The following is a 17,156-nucleotide window of genomic DNA, read 5'->3' on the forward strand; positions in this document are numbered from 1 at the left end:
GATCTTAATGCAAGGGGACATCCAGCAAGCACGGGTTATCAAACGGATTCTACAAGCTTTCAGTGATTTCACGGGACTTAAGATCATTTATCACAAGAGCACTATCATGCCAGTATGCCTTGACGAACAGACTTGTCAAAGTATTGCGGATATTCTACAATGTCAGGTTTCGGCTTTCCCGTGCACGTACTTGGGATTACCCCTCTCTCTCAACAAGATCATGCATGGACTGTTGATGCCGGTGATTCACAAAGTGGACAAGCGACTGTCTGGCTGGCTTGCAACTTTTCTGTCTTGGGGGGCCGCCTCACCTTGGTCAACGCAGTCTTGGCAGCGATCCCCAACTACTTCATGAGCTATTTTCTATGGCCACAACAATCGCTAGACAAGGTCGAGCAAATCCTAAGGGGCTTCTTATGGCAAGGAAAAAACCAGGTCAAAGGAGGGCAATGCCTTGTCGCTTGGGAGATGGTCACGTTGCCAAAAGAGCACGGAGGATTGGGGGTAAGAGACATTGCAGCACATAACAGGGCCCTCGTCTGCAAGTTCATGGCAAGGATCTTGCAACAGCGCGACGTGCCATGCTACAATTGGTTTGCACACGCATATTGTCACAAGGAAATCTCCTGGTCTCCACAAAATCGGGACACAGCTATCTGGAGAGGTTTCAGGTCCACCTTGCGTATGGTTATCGATGCTACCAAATGCAAGGTTGGGGACGGACAGGGCACTGCTTTCTGGCATGACCACTGGCTCGAATGTGGTCGACTCATGACATGCTTCCCGACTCTTTTCTCCTTCTCCATGTCCAAGTTCTGCACAGTGGCTTCCCAGTTCAGAGACGGACAATGGAACATTCAACTACATCCAAACCTTTCTTCCATAGCAACACAGGAGCTTCACGACATGTTTGAGTTACTGAATAATGTTCAGCTACACGAAGGTACGCCAGACGCAAGAGAGCCTCTTTTGGGACACAAATCTGTTACCACCGCATACTTCTACCGGCTGTTCACTTTTAGAGGAAAGCTTTGTCCGTCAGCCAAGTATATCTGGGACAGGATCATACCACACAAGCACCGTGTTTTCTTGTGGATTGCCCTTCAGGACAGGCACAACACTCGCGACAATATGCTAAAAAAGCATTGGGACAGACTGGTATCACATAACGGGTGTGATCTATGCCCGGCCGCGGAGACAATGAACCACATCTTGCTACGTTGCAAGCTAGCGCAATCCCTATGGTCCAAGCTAGGGATGCAAGACCTTGCCGCATCATCCATCGAAGCAGGAGACCTCTTGTGTTCGCAGCAGTCGCGGGCTCGACACGGCACTAAGTGGCATGTTCTATTCACAGCATGCGCAGTCGCCCTTTGGAACGCCAGGAATGATCGGGTGTTTCATGGGTCCTTTTGGAATGAGAGGCAACTATACAGCAAGGTCGCCGAGCTAATCAGGCTATGGAGCCTGCGCGCTAAACCGCACGATAGATATAGCTTTTCTCCCTGGGCAAATGCACTTGCTCCTATTTAGCCTTTTCAGTTTTCGCCTCTCCTCTTCCAACCTTCTACTTTGTATCCTTTTTCAGGTCTGGTGATGGCCTGCTGCACAAAGTGTGCGGCGTTAACATCACCTTCATGTAAATGACTCCGGTCATTCGGGTATCTTACTCGTTTTGAATGCATAAGGTAGAAAATGCTCTACCTTTTTATTCAAAAAAATACTTGGAGTAAGTGAGGGATCAGGTGTCCCAGTCGAACCCATGTAACCCGGGCCTTGTATAAAGGTACTGTGGGGTAGCCAAAATATACTGCACAAAGCCGATAGTCTAGACATAAGATCAAGAAGGGGACGATTCGGACACGTATGGCTGGGAGGTCCGGACCGACCATGACAGGACGGTTGAGATGTGTTTGATAGCCTTGATGGGCTTGTCGTTGTGTCAACTTAGTACTCCTCACTGATAAGAAGCTACTCCTTGAGTACTTGAGCAGCGGCTATGTGAGGAACTCTAGGCCTCCGGGGCTCCATCCATGAGCAAAACTGAAAGCTTCATTTGTTGGTTGCTCCAACAGTCTGGCCCGAAAGATGCAACGCAACTTGGCATGTGGATGGATGCCGGCGACAGCGAGCAAGAGCCGCCCGTTCCTCAGGGTCCAGCACGTGATGAGATGATGGATCGATCACGAGGGTCAACTAGCAAGCTCTCGTCAGGCATCAAATGCTAGCTGCTACTACAACGGTACTTTAATCCGTCCGGCCCCTGCATGCAGTTGATCGTTACCCCAACCATCCATACGGTTCCGTATTAATACCTCCGCCGTGCATGCATGCATGCATGGCCCAGAATCCAGATACCCACGTAATTAAATCTCGCCGGGAACCAAGCTCCCGTCTCGAAGGGAGCACTCCGTAACGGCTACTCACCGGCACCGCGGGCCGGGCGACCTCGATCCCTCTGACCTGACCACCGGCTTTGATTTCTTTTAGCGCGCTCAGGTTCAGAGCCACAAGGTAGCACCCGATGCCTGCTTGCTTTTCTGTTACTGCTGCGAGATTCTTGGCCGGGTCAATTAGTTTACCTCACGCGGCTCAAGGCGAGATCGATCTTGCAGTTGAGAAGCAAAGTCCACCACCACCTGCTGGTCCTGGAGGCCAACATAGAAGTACTGAAGAATTCACTAATCAGGTAGCAGTAGTAGAGCAGATTGTTGTAAAAGAAACCACGGCTCCGGCCACGTCGATCGGTCCATCTCGTATTCTCGTGGCGAAACCGAAGACGATCGATGGAGCTGTGTCCGTTTTTAACAAGGAAGAGCAAGCTAGGCACCACTGCACTGCCTCTGCATGCAGCCAAGTTGATGGGCGGTGGATAAGTACGTACAGTTTTGTGTACTGCTCCGGCAAATTATATGCTGTCACATCGCCGGGCTCCACTGCTTCAAGGCGGGCTCCTCCTGCACAGCGCGCAGCCCACGGGCAGATACACATTTTTGTCGGTAGAATGGAACGAGCTGCATACTGGTCGAGCAAATAGTACACATTTTTGTCGGTAGAAGGAAAGGAGTAGCAGCAGAGTGCTGGTCGAGCACCAAGTCTGTCTGCCAGTGCCAGATAGTTCCTTCAGCCACCAAGTTCAGTCTCGCTCCTGTTTGAAGTCGTGCAAACCATCCAGAGGAAGAAAACACAGAAAATTGGAGAGTACTGTACGCCAATACGCCAATACGGCTGGAGGGAGGAGCATATTTCTTTTCCTGGCCGTCTCGTGCAGCGGCACTACGTTCAGTCGTTTCTGCTGGATTACGCGCTCGTCTCGCAGCCAACGGCTAACCCGTCCGTCGATCCATCTATCTACGAATCTTATCTACCCATGTGCAGACCAGCAGATGTGCTGTAGCGCCGTGTGACTGAGCGAGTGATATGATCACTGCAACGGCAACCGGCAACGGCAACGGCCTCTTTCACCACCAACCAACGTATCTGCGGCACATGCCGTTTTGTCATGTCACGGCCATGCTAATATCAGGTCTACATCACGCACCACAAGTGCATGCAATGCAAGGCTGTACTGCCGTAAAACCGGTGCCCTACCTGAATTAAAGGGCTGTTTGGTTCTAGGTCTAGGAGTGCTACACATTTGCCATATAATATTGTCAAGCTTGTCTAAGGTTAGTTCTTCAAAATAAGAGCCATAAGTTGGCAAGCCTAAGTGAATCTTGCTACACTTTTTGTGTGTATGTGATGTGGGATCATAGTGTGGCTTGCTTAAGATGTGGCTTGAACCAAACACACACCTAAGTTGATTAAACTTGCCTAACTTTAGATGTGGCAAGCTTTGGCAAACTTAGTCTCAAACCAAACAGCCCCTAAATTGGATGCAACGCCTACATCTCAAGACTTGGTTCTCTGCTTCTGCTTCTGCTGCTTCTTTCTTTCATTTTTGTCGAAAGACAAGGAAGATGCCGGTGTACTTGATGTATCGCAGAGTCCCAATCGACTGCATCTTGAAAGATGCCGTACTTTACGGAATGAGTGAAAGAGAGAGAGAGAGAGTACTGGTAGCAGTGAGATTTTCTGTTCTTGCGAGACGGCTCGATCGGTCAATTAGTTTAGGTCACGCGATTCGAGGATAGATCTTGCAGCAAGCTAGTGGCAAAGTCCACCATATGGTGCTCTGATCAGACAATAAGCTGAAGGACAGCGAGCACCTGATGCCCCACCTCAGTAAATTCAGTTATCCACAATTAAGCTGATATTCACTTAACACTACATTCAATTCATCACAATTATTCCGTTCAACTGTTGAAATTGAGGAGTATTGAAACCCTAATTCTTAAATTGAGATTCATATAGAGGAAAGACTATAGCTACACTAGCAAAATCACTCAAAGTGTTCAACTACACTAGCAAAATCACTCAATTTGTACAACTACACTAGCAAAATCACTAAATTTGTACAACTACACTAGCATAATCAAAAAGAAAATTTTGGAAACACTCACTCCACGCCGCCGAGTCCGGATGTGAAGTGGTGGCTCCGCCCTGGATTGGCCTTCCAGACCTGGGCCAGTTTGGCGGCCGCACGTGCCTCAATGTCGTCGGACTTGAAGATGTTGCCATCCTCGCCGCGCTCATCTCCGCCGACGCCGGCGGATCGAGAGGCGCCAAACGTACCAGGGAGCGCCGTCGGAGAGCGACGAAGGACGGGGCGGCCACCAGCATCGGCGATGGAGAGGTCGCGGTCGTCCCTACCGTCACCGGACGCGCCTCCGTCGTCAACGCCGCCGCCGCCACCGCTGGTCGCCATGCGGGAAGTGAGGTAGGACGACTAGATGCGATCTGGGGGAAATGGCTGGGTCGGGCCGGCTCGTTAGGTCATGTGCGACGCCGTCTAACGGCGGGCGTGACGGGCGTCGTCTCCCCCTGTCCACGTGGCGCCTGACATTGGGGCCAACCGGTCAGTTTTTCACTCAGACGCGCCAAACCGTGCGATCAGTGTTTTTTGAAAACTGTCGGCGCAAAGGTGGTGGTTTATTGAAAAAAAAAACGAAAGCTGGTGGTTTTCTGTTTTAGCGTCCCCATATGCGGTGGTTTTTTGCAATTTACTCAGGCTGATCCGGCATCAGAAGGAGTAGTTGACGTATCACATGTACTAACCCGATCGAGTGCATCTTGAAAGGCGCCGTGCTTCACGGAATGAGGGAGTGAGAGACAGAAATGTACCACAGCAGTAAAAAAGAAGAAGGTAATTTTAGCAGTAAGTTTTTCTGTTCTTGGGAGATGGCTCGATGGGTCAATTAGTTTAGTCCACACGATTCGAGGATAGATCTCGCAAAAGGTCAATGGCAAAATCCACCACATGTTCCTCTGATAGTAAGTCTTATCAGAGGCCGGTGTGTCTGGTGACACAAAACCAACCAAACCTTCGTTGCTCCTGCACAGATCACGTCGACTTGGATCGAGCTGGTTTCGATCCCGGGGTACACCCAACCCCGCCATCGTCATTTCTTTTTCTCAAAAAAAAAAGAGAAGAAAACCACGCGCAATTTGATCGGACAATAAGCTGAAGGACACCAAGCACGAAAGCACCTGATGACCTATATTCCTCCCCGGACCCTGAAGCTAGGGATGGACGGGCCTTGCGAGAGCAGATCTTTTGGCCAGATTAATCAGCCCGAGAGATTCTTCAAATTTCCATTCATAAAGAAACGGAAGCGAATCATTAGGGTGATCGAGCAAGGCAGGCGAGCACGGCCGGGTTGATGAGCGGTAGCTGCTGAGTAGGGCTCCATCCTGCTCCAGCGAGCAACCGTACGCTCATCATCACAGACAGTTTCGATGCAGATCACAGGCCTCCGCTCCTTTTGTGTCTTTTCTTTTTCGGGGAAGCAGCTGGGCTTACAGCTGCTTTCGCGTCGCCGCTCTTGGCGCGGACATACATTTGTGTCGGTAGAACGAACGGGGGTGCTGGCGGAGCACCCAAGTCCGTCTGCCAGACGATAGAATCTAGCCATGTTCAGTCAGTGCGCTCCCTTTTCTTCTTCAGGTTTGGCCTCCGCTGGCGATTCGAACAATTCCGGTCGTAGGAGGAGACCACCAACATGTTAGCAATAGCGGCAGTCCATGTGAGTGACACAGTGAAATCCATGTGAGAACTGCAGCGGCCTCTTTCACCCCGAAGGAGCATTTCTTCACATGCCATTTTGTCACGGCCATGCTAACAGCAGCCGGCCCAAAGAAACAAAAACTGCCCAGACTGTCCTGCAGTGCCCGCCCCATCACGCACCACCGCACCTGCAAAGCTGCAGCAAATTGGATTCAGCGCCAGCATCTGAAGACACTCAACCGCAGAAAAACAAAAAAGCATCTGAAGACACTCTTTTAAATTGGTTCGCTTACTTTTTATAAAGAGAAGATCAACTTGAAGCTCATCTGGCATGTGTACTTAACATATCGCGAATTAACCCGATCTGCATCTCAAAACGATTCTGCAGCTGTATTCAGCAGCTGAGCTGAGGCATCTGGTTACTTAATTCCAAGAAAAATAATGTGAGGATCGCACGGCCAACTTGGCCTTAATCTTCTCCCCAATCCATGCGCCCCCACTACCATCGTGTCGGCAGCCATATCACCCGATCATGGTCAACACTAACCCAGACCAGCCAGTCTGTTACCATCTTCCCTTCCCATCTCGCCTCCTCACACAGCTCCAAAACCCCCAGCTCCATTCCCATCCCCAGTTATATATCACATCACCTTCCCCTGCTTTCAGCACTCCTCCACACTCTTAAGCTAAGCTAAGCAAGCCAGCATCTCGATCTACTCTTCCTCCAGCAATGGCGTCGTCCAGGAGAGCCCTCATCCTGCTGGCCGTCGTGCTGGCGGCGGTGCCGGCGGCGCTGAGCCAGAAGACGACGGCCCCGGCGCCCGAGGCGGCGCCCGAGACGCCGGAGGCGCCTGCGGCGGGGACGACGCCCAAGGCGGCGGCGGCGCCGAACGTGACGGCGGTGCTGGAGAAGGCCGGGCAGTACACCAAGTTCATCCGGCTGATGGCGTCGACGCAGCAGGACACGCAGCTGAACGCGCAGGCCAACGACTCGGACACGGGCTTCACGGTGTTCGCCCCCACCGACAGCGCCTTCAACAGCCTCAAGCCGGGCACCCTCAACTCGCTCTCGCAGCAGGACCAGGTGACGCTGGTGCAGGCCCACATCGTCCCCACCTTCTACTCCATGGAGTCCTTCGAGACCGCCAGCAACCCCGTCCGCACCCAGGCCTCCGGCACCGACGGGCCCTGCACCGTCAACGTCACCGCCACCAGCAACAGCGCCGTCAACGTCTCCACGGGGATCGTCCACACCACCGTCGGCGCCGCGCTGCGCGCCACCAGGCCGCTCGCCGTCTACTCCGTCGACAAGGTGCTGCTGCCCATGGACCTCTTCGGCCCCAAGCCGCCCGCCTCCGCGCCGCCGGCCCACGGCAAGAAGCCCTCGTCGGCCAAGGGGGCAGCCAAGGCGCCCTCGGGCGACGACGAGGACGAGGAGGAGGCCCCGCCCGCCGGAGCCGCCGCCGCCGTCGGCGCCGGCTGGAGGAGCCTGGTCGCCGTGGTGGCCGCCGCCACCGCCGCGTGCCTCTTGTAAGATGAAGAAAAATGGAGCTCGGAGGATCATGGTTGTTCATGAGACCGACAGATCGATGGAGACTAGCTGCGTGCGTGCATGTTGTGCATGGATTTGGATAGGTTACTACTAGTAGTTCTTGGTGGCTGCTGCTTCTCTTCTTTCTTTTGTTAAATGTTCAGTTTTGCTGCTCCTTTTCTTCTTCTCTTGTTATATTGAACCGGCGAGAAAGTTTGGGCTGAAATGTGATGAAATGTTTCACTGTTGAATTAAGCCGTCGTTGGATGATTAAATTCTACTAGCACTGCATTTTATCTTCAGCTATTTAGCCGTTAATTTATGTCTGAATCCGGTTGTCGGTGGTGAAAACGAACACTTAATACTCTCACGAGGCAACCTTTTTCTGTTGTGGAAAAATTGAAGCCACAAGTAGATCTTCCATCGATCTGGAAGACTGTAAAGGAAAATGAGATTTGGTGCTGCTATGTCTTTTTATTAGAGAGAAGAAACTTTTTTAGGGCAACTTGGTGCCAATGGTTGTTTTTTAAGAGCAACTTGGTGTCAGTAGCTGACTAGATGGATCTGAGCATTTATCAATCCAGATACTCCAGCAGGGACTGGACAAACTAAGCCTGCTTGTATCTGGATCAGAAGATGGGCTTGGTCTGGGCCCTGTCTCATCATGCTTGGTGGTTGGATCCTGTGTTTGTGGCCATTGAATTCTATCACGGGCTAACTCTCTTCTTCTTCCTTTTTTGCGAAATAACGGGCTAGCACAGCCAGGCCTCCTAGTGTAAATGCAGCTAGCCTAAACAAAGTGTAAATGCAGCTACAGTACAGAGCTGTGGGCTCCGTACAATGCAAGGTGCTTACGAGAGGTGCTTGAAGAAATAAAACATGCTTTCTTTAAGCACCGGTGCTTATTTATACATGATAGACGCTTAATTAGGCGTCTCTCCTATAGAAATAGACACTGGTGCTTTAGAAAAATCCGGTTTATTTTTCTAAGCACCCCTAAGCACCTAGCATTCCCCTAAAAAAAACGAGGGCATGTTTTCCTTACAAAGGTAAAAAGACCTAAGGGCGTGTACAATGGCACTATCTTAGGAGTGCCACGTAGAAAAAACATTAAGATGGAGGGAGAGATGATCTCTTATGTGACGCCCCCGATTTGACCGTACACTAATCATGCACGCAAATGTGTACGATCACGATCAGGGACTCACGGGAAGATATCACAACACAACTCTACAACATAAATAAGTCATACAAGCATTATAATACAAGCCAGGGGCCTCGAGGGCTCGAATACAAGTGCTCGATCATAGACGAGTCAGCGGAAGCAACAATATCTGAGTACAGACATAAGTTCAACAAGTTTGCCTTAAGAAGGCTAGCACAGAAGTAGCAACGATCGAAAAGGCAAGGCCTCCTGCCTGGGACCTCCTAACTACTCCTGGTCGTCGTCAGCGGCCTGCACGTAGTAGTAGGCACCTCCAGTGTCGTAGGTGTCGTCGTCGACGGTGGCGTCTGGCTCCTGGACTCCAGCATCTGGTTGCGACAACCAGATAGAAAGGAAAGGGGAAAAGAGGGAGAGAAGCAACCGTGAGTACTCATCCAAAGTACTCGCAAGCAAGGAGCTACACTACATATGCATGGGTATATGTGTAAAGGGGCATATCAGTGGACTGAACTGCAGAATGCCAGAATAAAAGGGGGATAGCTAGTCCTGTCGAAGACTACGCTTCTGGCATCTCCATCTTGCAGCATGTAGAAGAGAGTAGATTGAAGTCCTCCAAGTAGCATCGCATAGCATAATCCTACCCGGCGATCCCCTCCTCGTCGCCCTGTTAGAGAGCGATCACCGGGTTGTATCTGGCACTTGGAAGGGTGTATTTTATTCAGTATCCAGTTCTAGTTGTCATAAGGTCAAGGTACAACTCCGGGTCGTCCTTTTACCGAGGGACACGGCTATTCGAATAGATAAACTTCCCTGCAGGGGTGCACCACATAACCCAACACGCTCGATCCCATTTGGCCGGACACACTTTTCTGGGTCATGCCCGGCCTCGTAAGATCAACACGTCGCAGCCCCACCTAGGCTCAACAGAGAGGTCAGCACGCCGGTCTAAACCTATGCGCGCAGGGGTCTGGGCCCATCGCCCTATGCACACCTGCACGTTGCGAACGCGGCCGCGAGCAGACCTAGCAACCCACACGATCACGGCGGTTACGTCAAAGCGGTCCAACACGGCGCGCGCCACTCAGTCGCTGACGTCAAAAGAGCTTCGGCTGATACCACGACGTCGGGATACCCATAACTACTCCCACGTAGATGGTTAGTGCGTATAGACCAAATGGCCAGACTCAGATCAAATACCAAGATCTCGTTAAGCGTGTTAAGTATCCGCGAACGCCGACCAGGGCCAGGCCCACCTCTCACCTAGGCGGTCTCAACCTGCCCTGTCGCTCCGCCACAAAGATCCACTTGCGGGTACTCCTACGAGCCGACCCGACTTTAATCATCACATGTGTCATGTATATAGTATATAAGTATATACCCGTGATCACCGCCCAGGTGATCACGGCCCGATAGTATAGCACAGCAGACGGACAAGAATGTAGGGCCACTGATGGAAATCTAGCATCCTATACTAAGCATGTAGGATTGCAGGTAAAGGTAACAACAGTAGTAGCAAGGATAGGCTATGCATCAGAATAGGATATCGAAAGCAGTAACATGCTACACTACTCTAATGCAAGTAGTAGAGAGTAGAGTAGGCGATATCTGGTGATCAAGGGGGGGGCTTGCCTGGTTGCTCTGGCAAGTAGGAGGGGTCGTCGACTCCGTAGTCGAACTGGGCAGCAGCAGTGTCGGTCTCGTAGTCTACCGGAGAGAAGAGGGGGAAGAAACAGTAAATACAATGCAAACATAAGCATGACGATGCGTGACATGACAATGAGCGGTGCTAGGTGTGTCCTAACGCGACAGTAGGTGGTACCGGCGAAGGGGGGAACATCCGGGAAGTATTCCCGATGTTTCGCGTTTTCGGACAGACGGACCGGAGGGGGAAAGTTGCTAGTTCGATAGGTTAGGGAGGTGTGGTGGACGAACGGACTGCGTATTCGGATTCGTCTCGTCGTTCTGAGCAACTTTCATGTTGAAAATATTTTAATCCGAGTTACGGATTAAAAGATATGATTTTCTAAAGATTTTATTAATTTCTGGAATTTAATTAATTATTTAATTTAATTCGAAATTTGGATTTATGACATCAGCATGATGTCATGCTGACATCAGCAGTCAACAGGGGTTGACTAAGTCAACTGACATGTGGGTCCAGTGGGACCCACCTGTCATTCACTGTTTAGGTTAATTAGTGTTTAATTAAATAATTATTATTTAATTAAATTAAACAGGATTAATTAACTTAATTAATTTAGTTAATTAATTAATTAATTAAATTATTTTTATTTTTATTTTCTTTATTTATTTATTATTTTATTAATTAATTATTATTATTATTACTAATTTATTTTATTTATTATTTTAATTTTAATTTTAATTTAATTTTTTTTATTTTGTAAACGTTCTGGGGCGCTGGGGCCCGTTTGTCATTAGGGCCAGGGGTGTCGGGCCCAGTGGCCAGTGGCTCTGGGGGGGGGGATGGCCCACTAGGCAGTGGCCCATAGGCCAAAGTGGTTCGGGCGCAACGGGCGCCGGGCGTCGGGCGTCCGCCCGAACGGGACTGGCGAGGGGGCGCGGCGGACGAAGGCCGTCGGGGCGCGGCGAGGCGAGGCTCGCCGGCCGGCCGCGGCAGGCGGAGGGGGGGGGGCGAGCGACGGCGTGCGGCGGCTTGGCCGGAGCAGAGCCGCAGCAGGGGACGGGCAGCGGCGGCCACGGGCGCGTACGGGGGCGAGGGTGCCGGCGAAGCCAGAGGCCAACGCCGGTGGGTGGGGGCAACGGCGGTGCAGTGCGCGCGCACGGAGGAGAGAGGAGGAGAGGGGGCGGGCGACGGAGGCCGGTGGCCTCACCGTGGGTTGCAGGGTCACGGCAGTGGGGGTCGAGGGGGATGGCGAGGACGGCGGCGTAGGGGAGGCAGTCCGGCGGAGGAGAGCGCTCCGGCGAGGCGCGACGAGGCGGAGGAGCTCCGGTCGTGGAGGAGGACGAAGACGGGCGGCGCGGCGCCGTGGACGGAGTGCGCGCGGAGCTCGGGGAAGACGTCGCGGTGAACGAGGGAGAGGAAGGAGGCCGGGAGGTGCGACGCCGGCGAGGTGGCGCCGCGGTGGAGGACCGAGGCGCGGTGGGGCGGCGATGCACGTCGAGGGGAGGGGGGTCGGGGCGCCGTTTTCCCGATCCAGATCGAGGGCAGAGGGAGGAGTGAGTGGGGGGGGGCGAGTGGGGAATGGGTGCGGGGCTAGGGTTTCCTGGGGTGGGGATAGGGGAGAGCAGTTGGGCCAGGGTGGAGCTGGGCCTTTCGGCCGGGGGGGGGGGAATGGTGCTGGCCGGCTGGGCCTGGGGTTGGCCCAGTTGGGCCAGGTCCAGTGGGGGGGGGGCTTTTGTTCCCTTTTTTGTTCTGTTTTCTGTTTTGTTTTGCATTTTCTTTTATTTATTTTCTTTCACCTTTTAATCCATTTTAAAATACTTAGGCATTTTCTAAAAAGGAGTTTTCTCCACAATAATTACCAGTGTATTATTTGGCACCCACCGAACATTTTTGTTTAAATTTTTGAAAACTTTTATTTTCCACTTTAATTTTATTTGAAGTTTGAATTAGGAGTTTGAAAGAAATGTGATTCCAATGTGATCAAGCCCTGTTTAGCAACGTGATTAGCTTAATCACAGAGAGTTACTGTAGCATGATTCTCGGGGTGTTACAAATCTCCTCCACTACAAGAAATCTCGTCCCGAGATTTAATAGGGGAGTAAGGGGGAAAGGTTTGGTAACGAATCTAGCGGGTCTTCTCATCCTGGCTTGCACTTCTAGAAGAGGTTGGTCCAATACATTGATGTCTTCATTTCTCTGCTTCGGTCATCATGATGAAGTCAGCGTCCTTTCTTCAGGAACTCCATCGTACTTACGAAAGAATAAGGGGTGGGCATTCTGGGAGAACGGGCCTCGACAAGGTTGTCTATCGGGTCGACAACATCGAGGAAGGTGGCGAAAGGTAACCCTCGAATCGAAACTTAGGAAAATTTCGAGAGCAAAGTAAGGAGGTAACCTGGGAAGTTTCGAGCGGGCAAGCAATCGTTCGATGCCTGTTATAGGGCGTGAAAGGGTCAAAGCAACGAGAATAAGTATTGTGTCCGATATCAGACCTGAAGGTGGCTCGTGAATTACATACGAGGCCAGGTGCGAGGAACAACCTTGGAAACAGGGGGTGTACATAAGAGTCAGGTTTCGATCCTGTGGAACTGTGGGTTATGGGCCCACCATGTGGGTTAAAAGTAGGAAGGGCGGTGACATCTTGCACGATCATGATAGTAAGGCATGGCAGAGGGTAGCCTGTCAGTTATATGTCAGCAACATCGTCGGTACCAAGGGCGAGGGACGAAGAGAACCATTTTCCTGCTCGTTGAAACGAGGCGGACCATTAGGCAAAGTTCTCGTCCATCGGTGGTTACCGAAATGTCACCAACAATAATAACAGGGTCTTACTGACAGAGTTGTACACCGAGGTGTTTACATAAGCAGGAGAATATTACTGCTTAGATCATATAGTTCACCAGAAAGGTTAAACCAAACAATGGAAAGGAAAATATGATTATCAGATTAAACAGAAGAATGGAAAGGAAAATGTGTTTAAACACATATTTCAAGGTTATATCCTTCCCAAGGACAAGCTGAGCATGATATTCATGACAGGATATAATGTAGAAAACTCTTTAGGTAGGGGAGAGAAATTTCATGACATTACCCATACAACGGTGTTTGGATAATTGAGCAGGAAACATTTAGCATTGGGCTTCAAATGTTCCTGTTGAAAATCGGAGTACCATAGACATGCTTCGAGATAGCATTGACATGGTCAATAGGTGAAGATCAGACTTTGGAAACAAAAAGGTTCCATCAGGAACAACTTATAGAATAAGTCTTACAATTTCCTCATGGAAGAACGGCTAACCTTGCTAAAAGGGAAACTTATAACAATAGGTCCTCCCGCCAGGTGTGCTGGGTATCATCACCTTACCGGGTCATAAATAGGCCAATGTTATAACTCTTGGAAATATGTTCCAACCATCATATCTGACCGAGATTCAGATCTGATTGGTGTCAGGATAACTCAGACTTAGGAGGCCTGAGAAGAAAAGTGCAACACCAATTGTCGAAACGACATCGAAGATTCTCGGGAGATGAACTATGGATGCGAGTTCCGGACAAGGGTTCACCATTACATCAAGAAGAGGTGAGGAGGTGACTGATTGACTCAGCGACAATCCATTGAGATTTCCAAAAGATGGATTTCCACCACTATGTGAACAAGGAGATAACATTAGCTATATCGAATGACTTAATGATGTATGCTCGAGGAAAACATACACAGTTAAACATTGGTTGAAATGTGCACCCGAAATATGGGCTAGGTAGCACAATCAATGTTCGAATGATGATTCATTAAGCCATAGACGTAGAATGAAACTATAGACCAATAACTTCAAAGCAATAGGGTTGCTAGAAGTTTAGAATTTACACATCACAGACCATTGGTCGGTATTCCTTTTAGAAACAACACGGGGACCAAGAAAGAATGGTGATGGGGAGAAGTATCACTGTACCAAGATGTCATACGAGGTGGTGAAATTCTTACGACATACTTGACATAAAAGATTGGTAATACTCCAGGGTAGAACATATCATAAGCTAGATAGCAAAGAAATCAAGGTACAACACAAAACACGAACAAGTTTGTGTTGAATGGAAGGCAATAAAATGGTCGATGATACAACAAATCATCGAGGGCAAGGATGGTATTTCTCATCCAGAATTCGATAGATATCTTGGAAGAGCTCAGAATGTTGATGATGATCACGACAATTTGTTGCGAGAATTTATGAAGAGGTAATCAATCGGCGATGACATCAAGTCAAAGGAATGATGAAGCGAAAAGTTATTGGAACCAGGGGTACGACACAAACTTGAAATCAAGCTTGTTGTTCAAGGCGAACTAATATGATGAGGAAGATCAATGTAAGCTTAGCTCATCGTCAAAAATTGTGCTTCGAGAAGAAGGACCATGTGGCACAGTTATAATTTAGCACGATAACGATATAGCCGATAAGGCCAGGAATGACTTGAAGGTTTATTAAACTCGTAAGCAACAAGAATTACTTAGAGTTATTGAATCGGAGTGCGGAATCGATTCACTTTTCGGTGTTCCCGAGTGACTAATAACTCAGAGCCCGTGGAAAATTGGAATCAGTGAGAATGTAGCACTTGATGAAGAACTCATAAGAAGTTATGTTGTTTCGTGATGATCTCGAGATACCAGGGGGTAATACTCGACGACAGATCAAAGTAGAGGTTGGACTGTGGTATTGTTCTGTAGAAGACAAGTGCTTAAACTTGCACAGGAAATGGTATTTAAAGGAGAGCATGGTCGGAACCACGATTGCAAAAAGCTAGATCCCAGATATAAAATGAACTTATACCAAAGGAATAATTAATTTAAGAGAAGCTTTAATGATAAGATCTACATCGTGTCCATGGGCATGAACACAAAGTTCAAGGTCGACTCCCACTTCTCCAATGCATAACCTTTCATTCACTTCTCACTTTCAAAGAAGTTGTAGTGTTGAGATTTTATCTGGCAAAATACCAGAAGAGTATGACTCGTGAAAACTTTCGAGTTCACACATATTAAGGAAGGCATATGTTCAACCCATCGGGGTATCGTGAAAACATATACCACAAGCTTCAATAGTAAATATCACCAGCTCGAAAATAGAGCATGGTTGAGAAAGCAGAGGATACAATTTACCAAAGGCTTTATATATCCGTGGAAAGGCTCACAAGGTTATTTGAATATGGAGGACACTGTCGGATAAAATCCAACAAAGGAACCGATGGTCCACAAGGGATCTGATGTGAGCATCGGTACTCAACCAGAGGAAGAAGAATGCAAGGAGATCTGATTATAGAAACAACTGACTAACTCAAAAGCTCAAATGCAAAGGAATTATGAATTCCAAGACAAGGGATCAGAAGCAATGCTCTGATTAGGGATGGATAAGTTGAATAGCCTTAGGGGTACAATCGATGACGATTTGATTGGTCGAGATCCAGCTCATGTTAAAGATGTCTGAGCCGGAAGAATGAATTCTAGGATCTGATTGAGGATTGCGAGCATTCGCAACATATTGAATCAATGGACTCAAAAAGGTAATGACAAAGGGTGCCAATAAGATTTCGAGACTTATGGGATTAATCATAATGCTAGTAAGCAAGAATTTCAAGAGCAATAGGCTCCTGAGGATTTTCGGAAGATCGAATGGTATTCTGAACACTTTTGTGATATACTTGAATTCAACTGGGGATGAGCGGATACTCGGTAAGTGCGAGAATTATCCGTAGGGGTATTCAGGTGTCAAAGAACAGCATAGCAGTAAGCTCAAAGGATTCTTGGAACAACAAAGAGCATTACGGGGTATCTTGTAGTAACAAGATCAACTGGGAAACATTGTATGAATTGCGAGTATACGTGGTTACCCATAGGAGTTCATCGATGAAAGGGAATTGTAAAAGCGATGAACACAAGTTCTCGGGTTATCAGCGGAGAGTATCTTCAGGGTCTTCACGTGTAGCAGACGATCATCAGTAATAAGGGGCTCTCCGGGTGAAAGCAATAACGAGATCCTAATGTTAGATTTAGCAAAACTCACTTAACCCGAATAGAATAGAGATCAGAGTCCCAGAGTATAGACGAGGAATAAAAGATCCTAATACCACCCAATGGCGACGTGGGCCCGTAAGCCGCACAGCCATGTTAGTAAAAGTTTTGCAATGACTAGACTCGACTTCGGCCAAGGAGTTGGAAAGGGGGATTCCTACAGGCAGTCGGCTCTGATACCAACTTGTGACGCCCCCGATTTGACCGTACACTAATCATGCACGCAAATGTGTACGATCACGATCAGGGACTCACGGGAAGATATCACAACACAACTCTACAACATAAATAAGTCATACAAGCATTATAATACAAGCCAGGGGCCTCGAGGGCTCGAATACAAGTGCTCGATCATAGACGAGTCAGCGGAAGCAACAATATCTGAGTACAGACATAAGTTAAACAAGTTTGCCTTAAGAAGGCTAGCACAAAAGTAGCAACGATCGAAAAGGCAAGGCCTCCTGCCTGGGATCCTCCTAACTACTCCTGGTCATCGTCAGCGGCCTGCACGTAGTAGTAGGCACCTCCAGTGTCGTAGGTGTCGTCGTCGACGGTGGCGTCTGGCTCCTGGACTCCAGCATCTGGTTGCGACAACCAGATAGAAAGGAAAGGGGGAAAAGAGGGAGAGAAGCAACCGTGAGTACTCAT

At 49.2% G+C, this 17,156-nt stretch overlaps 1 protein-coding gene across 1 annotated transcript; it reads left to right on the plus strand.

The window, feature by feature from the left end:
* The first annotated feature begins 6,639 nt into the window (after positions 1-6,639).
* LOC123183096 (fasciclin-like arabinogalactan protein 11) lies at positions 6,640-7,912 on the plus strand. The gene has a single exon (XM_044595827.1). The coding sequence runs from the start codon at positions 6,837-6,839 to the stop codon at positions 7,638-7,640; it is 804 nt and encodes a 267-aa protein (XP_044451762.1). The 5' UTR covers positions 6,640-6,836; the 3' UTR covers positions 7,641-7,912.
* Positions 7,913-17,156: the final 9,244 nt, after the last annotated feature.

The sequence above is a fragment of the Triticum aestivum genome, chromosome 1D (assembly GCF_018294505.1).
Source record: "Triticum aestivum cultivar Chinese Spring chromosome 1D, IWGSC CS RefSeq v2.1, whole genome shotgun sequence".
NCBI lineage: Eukaryota > Viridiplantae > Streptophyta > Magnoliopsida > Poales > Poaceae > Triticum > Triticum aestivum.

Coding starts and splice junctions, on each gene's coding strand:
- LOC123183096 (XM_044595827.1), top strand. CDS start 6,837: ATGGCGTCGTCCAGGAGAGCCCTCATCCTGCTGGCCGTCGTGCTGGCG.